The 17,148-nt window shown below is 34.3% G+C and overlaps 3 protein-coding genes across 5 annotated transcripts in view; 1 reads left to right on the forward strand and 2 right to left on the reverse strand.

Moving 5' to 3' along the window:
• Positions 1–17,148, reverse strand: part of LOC117570621 (serine-rich adhesin for platelets) — a 178,044-nt gene that overhangs the window by 94,412 nt on the left and 66,484 nt on the right. The gene's annotated exons all lie outside the window — the stretch shown is intronic.
• Positions 1–17,148, forward strand: part of LOC117570009 (AT-rich binding protein-like) — a 108,667-nt gene that overhangs the window by 41,229 nt on the left and 50,290 nt on the right. The window lies entirely within an intron of this gene.
• On the reverse strand, positions 10,298–11,561 carry LOC127565526 (kelch-like protein 40a). Its single transcript, XM_052004378.1, has 2 exons — positions 11,410–11,561; positions 10,298–11,350 (listed from the first exon to the last, which is right to left on the reverse strand). Exons 1-2 carry the CDS (start codon positions 11,415–11,417, stop codon positions 10,612–10,614), a joined length of 747 nt encoding a protein of 248 aa, XP_051860338.1. The 5' UTR covers positions 11,418–11,561; the 3' UTR covers positions 10,298–10,611.

The raw sequence follows: 17,148 nt of genomic DNA on the forward strand, positions 1-17,148 counted from the left end.
TGCTTCATTCTGATAAGCGAAATTTCCTTTGGCAAATTATTTCACATGTTGCCTGCCGCCCATTTGTTCGTCTCTTTTTCTTTTTTTTATGATTTTGCTCTAATTAGCAGCGCCTTCCTTCGACTCGGACAGTGAGTTTTATGTGCCTACACACCATGAGGTAGTTGGGGAGTTTCGGGGCTTTGCTGTTAACTGTTAGTTTCTCATGCCATTGCTTTTATTGTTTCGTCCGTGCTTTACTTTCTATATGTTCGCATACAGGGTGTTTAGTTTAATGGTTTGCAAGTCTAGCGAAAGTGATGATTGATCTTTTATAAAGCAACATTACTTATTGTTTTATTTTTGAGATGAAACCATAGAAATTTTAAAATGATTAGTTGAATGTGTTAAGAATTTGTTTGATTTTGTTTATCCAGCTGATTATACCACATTAAATCGCAAGTTATATTGTTTTTGGGAAGTAAAATTGTTATTATTTATATTGCAGTAGATGAAGTAGATCTATTATACAATACTATTATACAATTGTATACAGAAAAGCAACTTCCATCTAGAAAAATATGCAATTCTCAAATAAAAAGATAATTAAAGCTCCAAAATACCAAATTGGTGTTGTGATGAATGAGTGCAAAAAACAAATTAAAGCCACAATTTTTATGGCGTTAAATTTAATAATTAAGGTAACAATTCTCGATTATATGCAACTTAGATAATTTTTCCATTCAATATACAGTAAAAATTATATTATTTGCTTACTTTGTTAGTGCTTATTTACTGTCATATCTGTTGCAAACAAAATTTGGATAACTTATTAAAGAAAGAAACTCATGGCCGGAAAAATCCGTAATTTTATGATAGAAATTAATTAAAATAGAAAAATATATTTAGCTCCAATTATAATTCGAGTATTTGCAAAGGATTGCAACAACAAAGTTGAATACATTATTTAAACTAGATTAATATGACTTTAATTTAATATTTCCAGCAAGCGTTGTGCTTTATTATTATGTACAGCAAGTAAATATTAAAGAAGTTGTTTGCGGCAAAACTGATATAACTTATTTTTATTTATGTGTTAAAAGTATTTAACGTAGTTGCATTAATTTGCATGTTGCTTCGTGCGCAGAACTTAAAAGTGACTCTACCTTCAAAAAGGCTTGTATCGAAATATCGAATAGAAGAACACTAGTAGGATTGCCAGATGCATTGAACATAAGCTAAGTAAATATGAACAGAATGAAAAGAAAATACAAATAAACTAAAAATAACTTACAATGTCACATCACAATGTATTATATGATTTATCATTGATTATTATGAAATTAACTTAACAACTCGAATGGAATACCACACCCTTTATGTGAAGTAAGTTCCAAAAATCGTTCGTTGTATTTTGTGTCCCTAGACTGCGCTTTGATACAGCGTCGTACCCTCTCACCAAATGCTTGACCTGTGACTTCAGTGACGGTTCAAATGGTTACTGACTGGCTGCATGTTGTTGTTGCTGTTGTTGTTGTTTCATTGTGTTGCTTTCCTGGGGCTAAAGTAATTAAATCAATGTGCACGCTGCTCGCTGTTGCTATTTACTGTGCTTGCTTACTGGGTTTTCATTTCGCGACGCAGAGTTTGCTGCACTTTCGCAAAGGGGTCGATGATGGGGGGAGGATCGAGGAGGAGGAAAGGTTCTGCGTTTTAATTTCCATATTACGTGCGGCCATAGAATTTATCATCGGGGTACAAGCACAAACACACGTAGACATTTTGGGCTCCATGCAAAGTTAAACTAAATAAATTGCATAATCCACAAAACAAATTGGAAAATGCAAACCGAACCCAAACAATGAGCACACACAGGAACCGCCCTCCTTCCCACTCTTCACCTCTTCTAATATCAACACCAAAACCAAAACCAACACAAACAACACTAGCTGGTCATTATTATTGCTAGCAATGGATTTGCAGTTGTTGTTGGTGTTGGTGTTGTTGTTGTGTATCGTTGACTGTTCACAAATATTTATGCCAAATAACTCAACTTTTGCTAATTGCATATTTGGTGTTCATTAGGGTCATCCTACAGGCCAACTGCCTCCAAAGCGACACAAATACAATATATACATATATATTTTATATTTACACGTATGTGTACGTGTGCGTGCATACGCCTAATGTGCCACTTGAGGCATGAATTGTAATGCCTGCAAATCCAAAATACATATGCCGAGCGTACTGTAAATATAATGAAATGTAAATACATAAAGTAAATTACATTTTGTTCTCCTGTTGTTGTTGCCCTCTTTTCTTGCTATATGTTTTTTCAATTTTTCTTCATTTGTCTGGCAAATGAAACCGAAAAGTGCTGGCAAAAAATCAGAGATGAATAATAAGAATAAAATACATTTTGCTGCAAGACGAATCTTGTATGCTCTGACTTAAAAAAAGGGCTAATTTAATAATAGTTTTCTTTAAAGTTATGAATATATTAGTAATGTTATAATTGCAAACAATTTAATAATTAAACAATTAAATTTTGTATTTGATAGCAATTAATATAATAATAGTTATGCTAAGAATTAATTTATTTAAATTACTTTGCAAGCTTAACTTTTTTTTTTATTAATATATAAATAAAATCTGATTGAATTTTGTATTTTACAAAAATCAACATAGTAATAGATATATTAAGAATTTGTATATCAAAAAGAAAATGTGCTTTTTCTTTACATTAGAATTGAACAGTTGTATATATTATTATATTAAATATTATATTTGTTTCGCATTCTTACATTCATGTAAGCAAACATTATTGACTTCATTCAAAAACAATTAAATTTTTCCCAAAGTTTGATTACACTGCTCAACCAATTAAAAATCCTCTTTAAACGCAGCTCCATTAATTATATTTGTAAATACAGCGGCCCAGTTAATATACCCTTTGCAGCCAAAGTTAAAGGTATACTTACTGAAATAAAAAGCAAAACAAATAAAAAACACACCAAAAAAAAAAGGAAAAACTGAAGCCCAACAACAATCACTCTTAAATACTTGCCACTGACGTTGGGCGCATATTGAAAATTCGTTACAATGATATCCTCGGGCGGCTTAAAAAACAATAACAAATTACTTTTTTAATGCCTGCTGAATACCAGCAATGTGTGTGTGTGTATGTGTATGTATTTGACAAAAGATTTCGCTTGTTGCGGGCTGGGAAAACATTTTTCCATATTAAACCAACCAACCAAAGGGGCCTGCGGATGAAGAGCAGCAGCAGCAGCTACCTGGCTGAAAATCGATTAAGCTTTTTTCGGGGTATAACTGATTGTTTGCCGGGTTTGGTTGAGCGAATCAAATGGCGACTGTGGAGAACGATGCGAACGAATGTCCTGGGCGCTTGGGCTGTTGATTGAAAAGTTGGCAAATTGGTAGAATGAAGCCAAAACCGCTTCTCATCTCTTCTTTAGCTGCTGTTGCTGCTTCTGCTGCCATTTGCTTTAACGTGCAGACAATAACCAACATGTTTATGTTTATACTCTGGGGAATTTCGGTCTGTCCCACGCTGTAGCAGCATTCTCCATTTCAGCTCCATCCAAACTCGAACTCCCAACTTCATCTCTAGCGTTGTTTTTGGCAAAAACAACTTTTGCCAGCATATTCTCGGTGCTCGTGTCTCCTCTTTCGCTTTTTGCCTTTTAAGTATTCCACATTCGCATTCGCAATGGCAATGGCAATCGCATTGCCATTCACATTTCTGTTTAGCATTTTCAAGGACGCGCTGCTTTGATGAGCAGCACACACACAGAGACGCACACACACTCACACACACTTGGAGAGTAAATTTTATCTCTGTGCTGATATAAAGTATACTCAGAAATTGGGGTTCAGCCCTCAGCTGTAAGTTATTCAATATTTTGGGCGTGTATAAAATTACTAAAAGGGTTTTTTCGCTATCTTTTGCTACTACTGTTGTTACACTATATGTTATATATATCGTATACATCATAATACGAAATAAATGCTTTTTCTCTGGCTGCTGCCGTTTTTGCATTGCCTCGTTATATGACCAGCTGTAAAAGCATGATGGCTGAAAGTTAATGTTAATAACACTCCCGCTAAATACATATAAACAAAACTGCTCTGTTTCACAAAATGTTGCCCAGTTTCAAGTGAAATGAATGCTGCATCAGCTAAAAATGGCAATGCTTCATCTAGATTTTTGGTGTAGCATAAAAGTATACGAATATGGTAGCAGGCAAACATTTTATATTTTTTGAGCATCAATTCTTTAAGTAATTGAAATTTATGGTGGGTAAAGTACAACTTATAAGTAAATATAAATATTTTGTATATTTTGTATATAAGAAACCTTTTAGTAAGTAGGAAGGAAAGAAAAATAGGAAAGCTACAAATAAGTTGTGACGTTAATATTGTTTTCACTTTTGGTTATGACGTTAATATTGTTTTCACTTTTGATTGGTCAAATGCTTTACTATAGTATACGTCGTTAGGTAGAAATCTACATTATATTAAAGCAAGTAACAAAACTGCAGTCAAGTGTGCTTGTCTGTGAGATACTCATTTTGAAGAAGATAAAAACAGTCCGATATTATTCTTAAAATATACTAAATTCAGATACCATAAAAATATCAATAATAGTACTACATTTAAAATATACCATAGAGTATTAAGGATATCACATAAACTTTCATATATTACATTATAGAACAAATAAATTATATAAACTTATATTGCAAAAATGCTTAAACTGAAGCCAGAATTCCAAAGAGTCGTATCTACATATTGACTGTCCACTCTCAAAGCACTCACTTGACAAATAAATCAGTACGGACTCTCAATGCAAAGGCTGATGACGACTAGTCCATTTGATTCATATTGTTAATTCATTGCTGAGTGCATTCAATTCGTCTCAGTGTATATATGTAAAATATATATGTGAAAGTGCTGTAATAAGCAGTTTACTTCAAATTGCAGCACCTTGCAACATTTACAAGCTGCTTCAGTAGGTTGCACAATTGCCTTTCGAGGCGCCATAGAACTGGCAAGCCAATTTATGAATATCTACAATTCAAAATGTAAAACTTTGTCAATGTATACGGTATCTATTAAAATATATAATTTTACAAGTAACTTCTTTATTTTTGCTTAGCAAATTAAAGTATGAAACTCTATAACATTATTTTCAGTGAAAAAAGATTTCTATAATTCCCAAGAATTAAAAATAATTACGTTATATTAAAAAAATTACGTTGTACAATATAAAGTATATTTCTGTTATATTTACGAACTTGATGATTTGATTATTATTATTTATAAAGATTTATTTTTTTTACTACTATTTTTTTATTTATTTATTTATTTTGTAGAAGACGCGACTGACACATTAATGATAGTTCTACATAATTTGAGCATTGCAAATCTGCATCTGAACGCACTGCTATAATTGATTATCAATAAAAATTAGTGTTTTATTCAATTTTTATAAATTGTTTAATTTAGCAACATTTTTTATATTTATAAAATCTCTGCAACTATTTTCTTGAGTAATCTCTCGTTTTGCAGTGTATAAAATGCATATATACTTATGTAAATCTCTTGTCGCTTATTGAATTCGCAATGCATTTATTTTTAAGGAGATTTTCATATATAGTTTTTTTTTGTGTCTTGTTTCTTCCGTGTATTGTAAGATTATTGTGAGATTTATGAGCCATTTTGATTGGCTCTGGCATAAAATATATTGGCTCACGTCATAACATAAACAAGTTTACCAAGCCTGTCTGCTTGTTTGGCTGTCTTGCCAGTCTGTCGTATGGGTGATAAACAAAATGAAGCAAAAGCGTTGCGCATACGCCGTGTATGGTTGGCGTATGTAGCTACTATCTACATAGGTTTCAAATGGTGTTCGCTCTGTCTGTCTGCTGCTGTTGCTGCTGTATGCACTAGCTGAGCAACTAACGTCGCATTCGTGTTTATCGCTTAAATTGCTCAGGCATCTTAGAGATACACAATAGCGTTTTGTTGTTGTCTGTGTGTGTGGGTGTGTGTGTGTGTGTAGTACGTGGGCGATGTAAAGAAAATCAATAGAATGTGTTTAATAAGCTGAAACTGTGCTTAGATAACAACACGTCTATGGGCGACGTTTTTATTGTTGAGTGTGTGGGGGAGAGAGAAAGAGTGAGAGGAAGTGATTGAGATAGGATACAAAACACTTGTCTCTTTTGTATCTCGCAACACGTGCCATGAATTTTAATATAATTTAGTCGCTTGCCGTTTAATCAGCTTTCGACTTTACCTTTTATAGGTGCTCGTATCTAATTTGAGTATCGCTTTAGTCGTTTCTTCTGATAATATTAAGCTAATGCCTCAAATCTGCCAACGGCATTCAAATAAAAGTATCCATCTATAACATTTTTGTTGTCTTGTTCAACCTTTTTTCGGTTTCGTTAAGTTTAGTTTGACAAGCCTTCATTGACTCAACCGAAATTTTTGTTTCGCCTTTTCTCGTCGTCGTTGTCGCCGTCGCTTGGTCAGTCACTAACCCAGACAACATTGCCCCGAGCTGGAACTGACCGAGAACGAGTCCCTCGGACCTTGGCTTGGCCTCTATTAGTAGCCTGTCATTCTTGTCTTTGTTGCTGCCTTTTTATTATAGTATAGTAATATACACACAACCTAACATATAAAGCGCTCTTCTTTTAGCTTCTGGCTGCGCTTTTTCGTTGTAGTTGTGTTTTTTTAGTTTGCTGTTTTTTTTATTATTATTTTTAGTGGCTCGCCTCTCGGTTAGTTTTTGTACATTGTTGTGCGAGTGTGTGTTTGTGTGTGTGCGACAGGCGTTGACCTTCCATTGTCATTTGACATTTTGCGGGCACTTTTGAAGTGTAGTCTTCGTTGTGCTTAGCTCTAGACTACAAATTGAAAGCTATTAAAGCATTGCAATCGCTGGAGATTGATGTCGCCTTAAAGCTGTGATTTATTGTAATAGTTTAATTATTTAAATAGAGTTGTTACTTCTAAGCTACAAAATTATCAAAGTGAGGACAACTTTCTTTGATTTATTCACGCAGTTCGTTAGAGTGCAATAAAAGTTATATTTTATTATATATAAATTAATAAATTAAAGTTTTGATTAAACATATTTAATATTTGCAATTAGAAACAGAGGACAATATTTTAATTTATAATATATACCTTAATAAATTCAATAATGTTGAAAATAAATTAAGAAATTCGATTAAAAATAGAAAATTAATATATAATATATATTTTTAAAATATGTTTTTGATTAACCAACTTTCCATTGCTTAAATCGCTTTTAAAATGTTGAATTTAATTTCAAACTAATTTACTAAAATTACTTCTAGGCCGAAGTTTCAAAAATAAGATGATTATAGCAGTTATGAATGTTCTCTCCTTAGTTTGCCATAAGCCTAATTGCTTTATTGTCGACCAAAGTGTATAGCATAATATATGTTTATTTTTTATTATACACTCCTTGCACACTGTCTGGTAACTGGCTTCATTTTTTGTCATTGCATTAAAGCAATTTGTGGCCCCCCACACTCACATTCATATATATTTTTTTCACTTAACGTACAAGCGGCACTTTCATAGTCCCCTTCTCCTCCCTTCTCCTCTCATCACACTGCCCCGCACGTAGTGCTCTTTCATCATTCTTAAAAACGAAAATATTTATAGAAAAATGTTTATGCCCGGCGGCGAGTTTTATGCGAGCTGTGCCTGAATTTATGCGATTCCTTCATTTTTTTTTTTTTTTTTTTTTTTTTTTTTTTGGTTTTGGTTGAGAGCAATTTGTGTGTGTGTGGCTTGTGCCAATATTTGTAGCCACAGCTCTACGAGCATATCAAGATCATAATCTTTATGGCTATTGCCGAACCAGCCCAAAAGCGTAACCGACCAAACGAACGAGAACCAACATGAGAACAGGGCGAAAACAACTCGAGCGACAAACAAGCAATGAAATCAAATAAGCTGAGGGTATATACAACAACAACAACAGCAATAACATGAATGAGAACAAGAGCAACAACCACAGCAAAGGCAACAACAACAGTAACAGCAACAGCAACAGCAATAACAACAACAAATTGTGTGTGTCACATAAATTATTTGCTGTTGAATTGGCAATTATTTGTTGTAATTTATTGTGTGATAAATTGCGTGTATGCGTCTTTCAGTGTGTGTGTATGTATAAGTGTGTGAGTGTATGTGAACTGCTGGGGTATGTGTTTTTTATTTAATTTAAAAATAATTAATTTGCCAGGAAAGCGAAGCTCTGGATTTGCAGCATCATTCAAACAAATTAAGCGTCCAACATTGTTTGTACTTGCAACACACACACACCCACAGTGACACACACACACACTAGCACTTGCACACAGTCAAACACATCCGCAATCGTAGTTGGATAAATACATATGCAAATGGTTGCATTATGTGCAGCTGCTGCTGCTGCAGCTTGCATACAATATGTAATGACTTAAGTCAACGATGTCAATCATTGTTGTCATCTTCATTTAATCAATACTGAGTGTGTGTCTCTCTCTCTCTCTCTCTCTCTGGGCAAGTGTGTGTGTGCGAGTGTGTGTTGTGTCTCTCTCGCAGACGGACATTCACTTTACTGCTAGCTGCAGCAGTTGCAGCTCCAGCTGCTGCTGCTGTTGCTGCTGATGTTGGCAGAAACTCAACTCATCTCATTGCAAATCAATGCATACGAAATTCTCCTCCCTTGTTGTCATCAAGACAACTTCCTTTAGATTGATTTTTCCCTTGCACTCGAAGTCACTCATTGGCATCGCTTGCTACTGATAAATGTTGAATGAAAAGTTGGCAAGCTTTGTAAATAATGAAAATAAATGGGAACAAATATTTTTATAAAATATAGAAATTAGAAGCATAACGCACATCATTTAATTTTAAGTGTTTTAAGAAACACGCATAAATTATTTCTATTTTTTATTAATAGATAAAATTAATGTTTAAAAATAAAGCTAAATAAAACTAAGGAGATTCTATTAGGTTAAGAATACTACATTAGAGATTCAAAAATAAAACAAAATAAAACTTGTAAATTTCTAATTAAATTTTGTGAATTCACGAGTTGAAACTTCACTTTTATTTAAAGAGACAAAACAATATTTTTTAAATATTATAACAACATATTTAGATTTTAGTCTGACATTTTCTTGACTACAAATTTTTAATTTTCATAGATAGATTGCATATTAAAAAAAGATATTTAGCTTAAAAATGAATTTTATTTATGTTTACTAACAATCTTTAGGTATAATAATGTTGTTATTATTTTAAGTACTAAGTAATCTAGCTTTCAAATTACGCTTGCTACTCGATTTTTCGATTTGCTGGGTCGGGAGTGGGTTTTCTCTCGCAAGCAAAGTAAGAAAGCTACAGTCGAGTGTGCTCGACTGTGAGATACCCGCTACCCATTTTGAATAAAAACAAAATATTGCGGTATTATTTTCAAAATACACCGAATAAACTACAAAAAAAAATACTACAAATATAACGAATGGTATATTTGGTATATCGATATAGTTCCACATTCAAAATATACCATAGACGGCACAATATACCAGATTGTCGGATAAAACAACTCAGATACCCAGTAAGTAGGCGATTTTGCTTATACAAAAGCATTTCTTTAATGCCTTCCACAATTTTTATCTGATCGTAATCAAATTTTCAGGACTCATAAATACTGTAGTTAAATTTTGTACACACCAAAATTCGCTCTAGCTTTAAAATTACGCTTGTTATTCGATTTTTATACCCGCTACCCATAGGTTAGAAGGGTATTATAACCTTGTGCCGGCAGGAAATGTATGTAACAGGTAGAACGAGGCATCTCCGACCCTAGTCGTATATATATTCTTGATCAGTGTCAACAGCCGAGACGATCTAGCCATGTCCGTCTGTCCGTCTGTGTGTCTGTCCGTCCGTCCGCATGAACCACTGGATCTCAGAGACTATAAGAGATAGAGCTATAATTTTATAGTAAGACGGACATATTGACACGGACATTGCCTCCTTGTGCCTGTTATATACATTTCCTGCCCATATAATACCCTTTTACCCAATGGGCTGGCATACGAATGAGTTTCCCCCATGTTGTGCACCACGATGAAATGTTGCAAGTCGCTTATCGGCATTTGGAGGCAAAGGATCGAATCTGATGAAAATTAACAAAAAAAATGGCAACAAAGAACATTACTATACAAGAGCAAACAAATAACAACAATGCAAATACATAAACAATTTCTACTGGGCATCGTCGCACATGTTGAACTTTATTATATGGTATGGGATCTTAGTGCAAATTACAAAATAATTGTGTCAATATCAATAGTGTCGGGCTTTTGCAATAGAATACATTAGCTCGTACTTGCGTTGAAAATCGAGTAGCTTTGATTTGCCGGGTCCATTATAGAAATTTTTAGGTGTGAACTTTTCAAAAGAGATTAAGTCAAGAAATAATTCCTTATGGGATTGAATTTCGGGTTTATCATTCAAATTAAGGTATTTTTCAATAAGTTGAAAACGGTCCAACTCGGGAATACATCATACAACTGAATACAATTTAATTAGCTCGTACTTGCGTTGTAAATCGAGTAGCTTTGATTTGCGGGGTCCTTTATAGAAATCTTTAAGTGTGAACTTTTCAAAAGAGATTAAGTCAAGAAATTCTTTGACTATGGAGCCATTTAAAGTTGCCGTATTCTTCAATAAGTATTCTTCAATAAGATTAAAACGTTGCAGCTCTTGAATACATCCCTTAAGATCTATAATTAAATGCTTGAATGTGTGCACTGGAAAATCAAAAATGTTCGCCTGGTTGACTATTTCTCTTGCTTCCCCTTTAAGATATGAATTGACTTCAATAAATAATGAGGAACACGAAAGTACGTGCGAGCATTGATATATGGCCAGAAGTTCGATTACGTTGCATCGAGTTAAACGATTTCTCAACTTGTCAACGCAGGCGTCCTTAATGCTGCTCACAAGATATTTATGTCCGAACTCGAGTAGCTTTATAATTTGTTCTACGTCATCACATTTTATCTGCGAGTCGCCGCTATAGATAAAATTTCGAAACATTACGAAAGTTTCGGGCTCCACGTCTGTTAGCTTAATCTCTCCAGTCGTTCCCTCGGTAAAGTTTCCATAGCACATGCGCTCAAAGACTTCGGACGCACACGAGAAGATCAATTTATGGCCTAAATAGACCTTATCATTAATGATAAATTTACAATCGGTGTTACGCTCAGAATCCACAATTGCAGTCAACGCTTTTCCAAGCCTGAAACAATTCTTTGTTGAATACAAGTTTGCGAAAAATAGTTCAACGAAAGTACTCACCAATTCATAGTTTTAGTTTTTATTTTCTTCAGAACACAAAATCTATGATGTTTAATTGATTTAATTTGATTTGATATCAGTAAAAAAAATTGAAACAAATTTGCTCTCTTCTTATACACACAAAAGCACGACTGAGCTCCAATGTGACTGAGTTCAATATTCTGGAAACTATGTAAAGGCCGCCTCAAACAAATTTGCCTACTATGATCAAGAATAAACAAAAGGGCGTCACGATATGTACATACATATATGATTTTAGAAGACTAATAGAACCTCTTCGACACTTGAACAAGTAAGAAAGCTAAAGTCGAGTGTGCTCGACTGTGAGATACCCGCTACCCATTTTGAATAAAAGCAAAATATAATCTCAAAATATTAAATAGAAATATGCACGTATTCTCGATCGGGATTTGAACTCGAGCACCACCGACCGGGTGGTAAAAAAAAAAAAGTTTGTACCCCGAGCGGGCTCGAACCCAAGCACCACAACATGCTCGGCTTGCACTCTACCACCAGAGCTATCGCATTGCTTATGAACCATGTATGCATACAGATACTAATATAGGCGAGCGTGTATGTATATCAGGAATCACAAATACCATTGCTATTATTGTATATACCAATTGATGCTGATCAAGAATATATATATGTAGAAGAATCATTTAAATTAATGTCTTCCATTTATAGGGTCGGGGATGCCTCGTTCTACCTGTTACATACATTTCCTGCCGGCAAATAGTTATAATACCCTTCTACCCTATGGGTAGCAGGTATAAAAATGATGGCTCTATCTCTTATAGTCTCTGAGATTACGATTAAATCTTAATTAAATTAATTCTCTAATCATTTAAGTTGTTTTTAAAGATGAATTACACTTAATATTTTGATTTTTTTTGCACTCTGACTCAGGTTGCTTAACATTAGCAGTTAAAATAATAAATGATAAATGAAATAAATAAATGCAATTAGCTGCAATATTCAAGAATCTTTAATAAATTTCCGAAACATTCAATTCTGTGCAACACAACGTAGTGCGAGAATCACTAACGAGTCCAAAATATCAAAAGCCTTAATGGAATAAAAAAGCAGGCGGCAAGCAGACACATTCCCATGCACACACACACAGTGACAAAAATGAGCTCATTAAGTACTCACACACACACACACACACACACACACACAGAGTCAGATACTTAACTTGCTGAAAGCAGCTCAATAAGTTAACACTGCGAGTCAGTGCGCAGAAAAGTCGTTTGAGCTTTGAACTCAATTTCGCCTACTTGCACCCGCTTGCAGCATTGCAACATATTAAGGACGTTGCCTTGGCATGAGCTCTGAGCATGTGAGTGTGTGTGTGCGTGTATGTGCCAATTTTTCAATTGCTTGCATAATTAAAATATTGCGCATACGCAGCGTGGCACTACATTTATTGATGCTGTGCTCTGCGAATACTGAGAGCACTGAGGAGTGCAGTGAAAGACATAAATCTTTTTGGCATTGCAGACAAAGACACAGAGGCAGAAGCAGTCAAAGCAGTGGCAGCACAATACCGAGTCAGGAGCCGCATTCGATTGCCTTGGCTATAATTTACGATCTCTGAACTTCTCTCTCTCTCTCTTTTTCTCTCTCTATCACTGGCTATAAGGTTGTCACTGGGTTCATCGTAATGCTTTTAATAGCATTTACATTGCCGCTGCTTCTACTTCTGCTTTGGCTGCTGCTGCTGCGCTTATGAAATATGAGCGCAAATTGATGTCATTTTGGTGTTTGGCTTTGAATTTACATTTCGGTTATGGCTTTCTGGTTTCGAGAGTGTACGTGTGTCTGTGTGTGTGGTATACATTAATTGGTTTGCTTGGCTGTCGCCAAACCTTTAGCTTAAATTAATTTATGTCCATGCATACTATACTATATGCATTTTAATGCCGGCCTTTGGCTTTGCCCATTTTATGACCAATTTAATTTATGCATTTTCAATTGCATTTTATATTTGAGGTTTTTGGCTTATTTGTGTCCACCATTTAAAATTAGTCCCTACTTAGCTCGGCTAAACATTTATTTATGCCCAAATTATTTTTGCAAATTTCAACATTGAAAGAGCAAATTTAATTTATTGCTTTTATATAATATTTTCGTAAAATTTTTGGTGTACATTTTAATGCTGAGATTGCATAGCGCTGATTTCCTTTATTTATGGGATTTTTGGGATTAGTTTTGTTTGAATTGATGCGGTTTGTGCAAATAAATATTAGCATAGTTTAGAGAGCAACTAATTTTTGTCGATTGCACAATCATAGTGCGAGCTATTAACATAATTGTTTTTATTTTTTAAAGCCATCTAAATCTCTGTTTCTTTTTACAATTGTGTCCATTTTTCTTTGTCTAAGATTAAATACAAAATATCTTTGATCAATATGACTATCAACTCAGATAATTCCTTCAGTAATACTTAATTTCCAATCATTTGCATAATTGTTTTTATTTATGAAAACGATCTGAAATTTAATGTGTTTTTATATTTTATTTTCAAAGGATTTTATCACTCTTAAAATAGTTTTCTGTAATTAAAAATTAAATAAGAAAATCTTTGATAAATTTGATAAGAATATCGGATATTTCTTTTAATCTCACTTCACTTTGAATCAGTATATATAATTAAGATAATTGTTTTTACACCATCAAAATATAAATGTTTTCTTTTTTGTTGTTTTTAATTATATTTACTGTTTCAGTTTTTATTGGTATTTTAGTTTTCTCTTATTCCATTTCCATAGGCTAATTTAACCAGCAGTTCAGATAATTTTGAAAGATTATGAACATAATTGTTTTTATTTTTGAGCACCATCTGAATCTTACATTTTTTTTTAGATTTTGCTTATTGATGTGTCTGATTAGAAATGAAAATCTTTGATAAATTTGGCTAGCAGCTCACCTGTTTTTCTTCAACATACTTTATTTAAAATCTCATTTAGTTTGTTCACCTACTCGGCAAATTGAAAAAAGAAAACATTTAAACAAACTATGCAATCGGGCAACCAAATTCAAACGACTCGCACCACAAACGGCCTGGCATTTCAACCAAATTGAGTCTGACCTGGCCAACCAACACACATACACAACACACAATTCAACACAAGGTAGAAGAAAAACCGAGAAAAACAAATTCGTTCAGATGCAGCAGATGCTGTTTCTTTTGTTGTTGGCATTGCCAATTTAAGCGCAAATGCAATTGGAATTTGCAATGAATATTTAAACAAACGTACACAGAGGTCAGGAGAAAAACGGGTAGCATAAAATTAACATTGAGAGAAGTGTTGAGCAAAGTGCATGCGTAATGCATTTGTTCAACCATTGGACGTTTGCTCGGACGGTGTTGTCCTCTTCTCCACTCTGTGTGTGGTTTTGTACTCATTTCGCATTTGTGCTGTCAGTCAGCAAAATGAGCGTAAAAATTGTAAATAAATTACTACGCCAGGCGACGGCACACAGGGCCAATTAAAATATAGTTAATTGTGCAAGTTCCTGGCGGTAAGTAGAAGTTGCAGCACCAGCAGCAACAGCAGCAGCAACAGCAGCGGCAGCAATGAGTGTTCGCTGCAGCTGAAGACAAAGTCAAGCGGTAGAAGTTTGTGCTTAAATCATAGCCTTCATGCCTGGAGTGCAGTCTATGCCAGATAAGGCCGCAAAAGTTGGCTACGACTACAACAGCAACACATACATACACACACACAGTCATTCAGGCATGCTGCATATGTGCGATGGCTGGCAAAGGCATATAACTCATACGACGTGTGTGACAGCAGCTGCCTGAGGAGGAACAGAACTAGAATCGTCGTCTGACTGAGTGCAGGCGACATTTGAAACTTCTTCTACCCGCACTTTAAATGCCATCGAGATATAAAAGTTTGGCGAAATCTAGTGCGCCGTGCTGATAATGAAATGAAATACACGAAAAATCTAACGTACGCCAAAACCGTGCTAAGAAATTATCATGCACAAAAGACTCAAGGCGCATTAGTTTTAAAAAGTTGAAGTTAAGGCACAGAAAATTAAATTAGCAGCGAATTTGAAATGGAATGCTAAATTTATAAAATGAATTTCAACTTGTTAAAGTCACACTGCCTGTAAAATTCTTATTATAGCATTATAGAAAATGGTGATGTGAAATTAAAATACAGAAAAGTTTTGAGTTACAAGAAAATAAAACTTACTTCAGTCAAACTAAGATAATAACCAGTTTAGCTGTTTAAAAAAATGTAAATTTTATAAACAAAATACATTGGAGAATTACTATTAAAATATTGTTTTATTTAATTCCAAAAATCTAATACTTAAATAATGTTCAAGTGCGGCAAAATATTCTCCGAAATTATCATAAAGAAAAGTCTTGAGTTTGTAAAATCTAAAATTTTATTCATTTTATACATTTAACTCTTAAAATTGCATATCAATTGAATTATATCATATTGAAAGTAAAGCGAAATTAACTAAACAATTATGTTAAGTATGAAGAAAAGTCTTGTATTAGCAAAAATAAAAGTAATTTCAGTGAAAATTCAAATTTAGAATTTCAATATTAAAAATCGTATGTAAACTACACAAGTAAAACACGCTAAAGTAATGACATAATTAGTAATTAAACAATGTGTTATTAAGTTAAAAAAAGGATTTTTTAAGTTTATAAAATGAATATGCTTAGAAATTATAACGAAAAAAGTTTATAGTGTGAAGAAAATAAATTTAAATTGAGTAAATATAAACTCATCAAATTGTGCAAAGTACTTTATGTAAATTTAATAAACTCAACACATACATTTGATGGAATAATTGATACTATATAGTGTAGAAAGAATTAGGAAACGCTGAACTAAAAGCAGTTAATTAAGAATGTGAAAACGCGAGCGAAAGCATGGAAACAGTAAATTTTTTGAGGCACATTGTGTGCGAGGAATTGCAAACCGAAAAATGACCTCAAACCGTTTCTCAAACATGCAGTACTCGTAGTTAAATGCTTAGACCTCGGCCAAAGCCTTTTTAATTGCCATTGTAAAATACCAAGTGACTTCACAGCTCTCGAACTCTCAGCTGGCCATCAGCTTGCCATCTAGCACTTTGCCCTTTAGGCTTGAAATTCTCTTCACTCACAGAGAGAAAGAGAGAGACTGTTGGCCTTACACTTTGATTTATGCACGAACAAGCTGCCAAAACGTCTTTTGGCTGTCCCCGGCTACAACGATTTCAATTTGCGTTAACTAGTCGGCCTGGTTCACAGACTCAACTGCCAGCCTGCCTGCCAGCCGCATGCCGAGTTTTCGGCTTCTCCACATTGCCATCTCCATCTCCAGCTCCAACTGATTTTGGGCAAACCCTTTTGCTGTCGTTGGCGACAAGCGAACGAAGTTTGCCCATCCGGCTGGTAGCTCTTGGCATTGTCACGGCCTTCCATTGCGGCACGCCATTCTGTTGATTTGATTTTGCTCGCCTTGTTGGTGGGCGTGGCTCTTGCACAATTTCGCATGTGAAATTTCGCTGACTGACATGTCGTCGTCGGTTTCGTCGTATCCAGTTTCTTGTTTTTATTTTCCACTTTTTGTATTTTTTTAAGCATGTAATTTTTTAATGCATTTAAACGGCTGTCAAGTGGCCCATAGCACTATGGGTCAAAAGCCCAAATTTGCGGCATAAACTCTAAAAATGGACCTAAGATTCTGAAAATTTGCACAAATATCGGGGAGAGAA

This window comes from Drosophila albomicans, chromosome 3, assembly GCF_009650485.2.
Source record: "Drosophila albomicans strain 15112-1751.03 chromosome 3, ASM965048v2, whole genome shotgun sequence".
Lineage (NCBI taxonomy): Eukaryota > Metazoa > Arthropoda > Insecta > Diptera > Drosophilidae > Drosophila > Drosophila albomicans.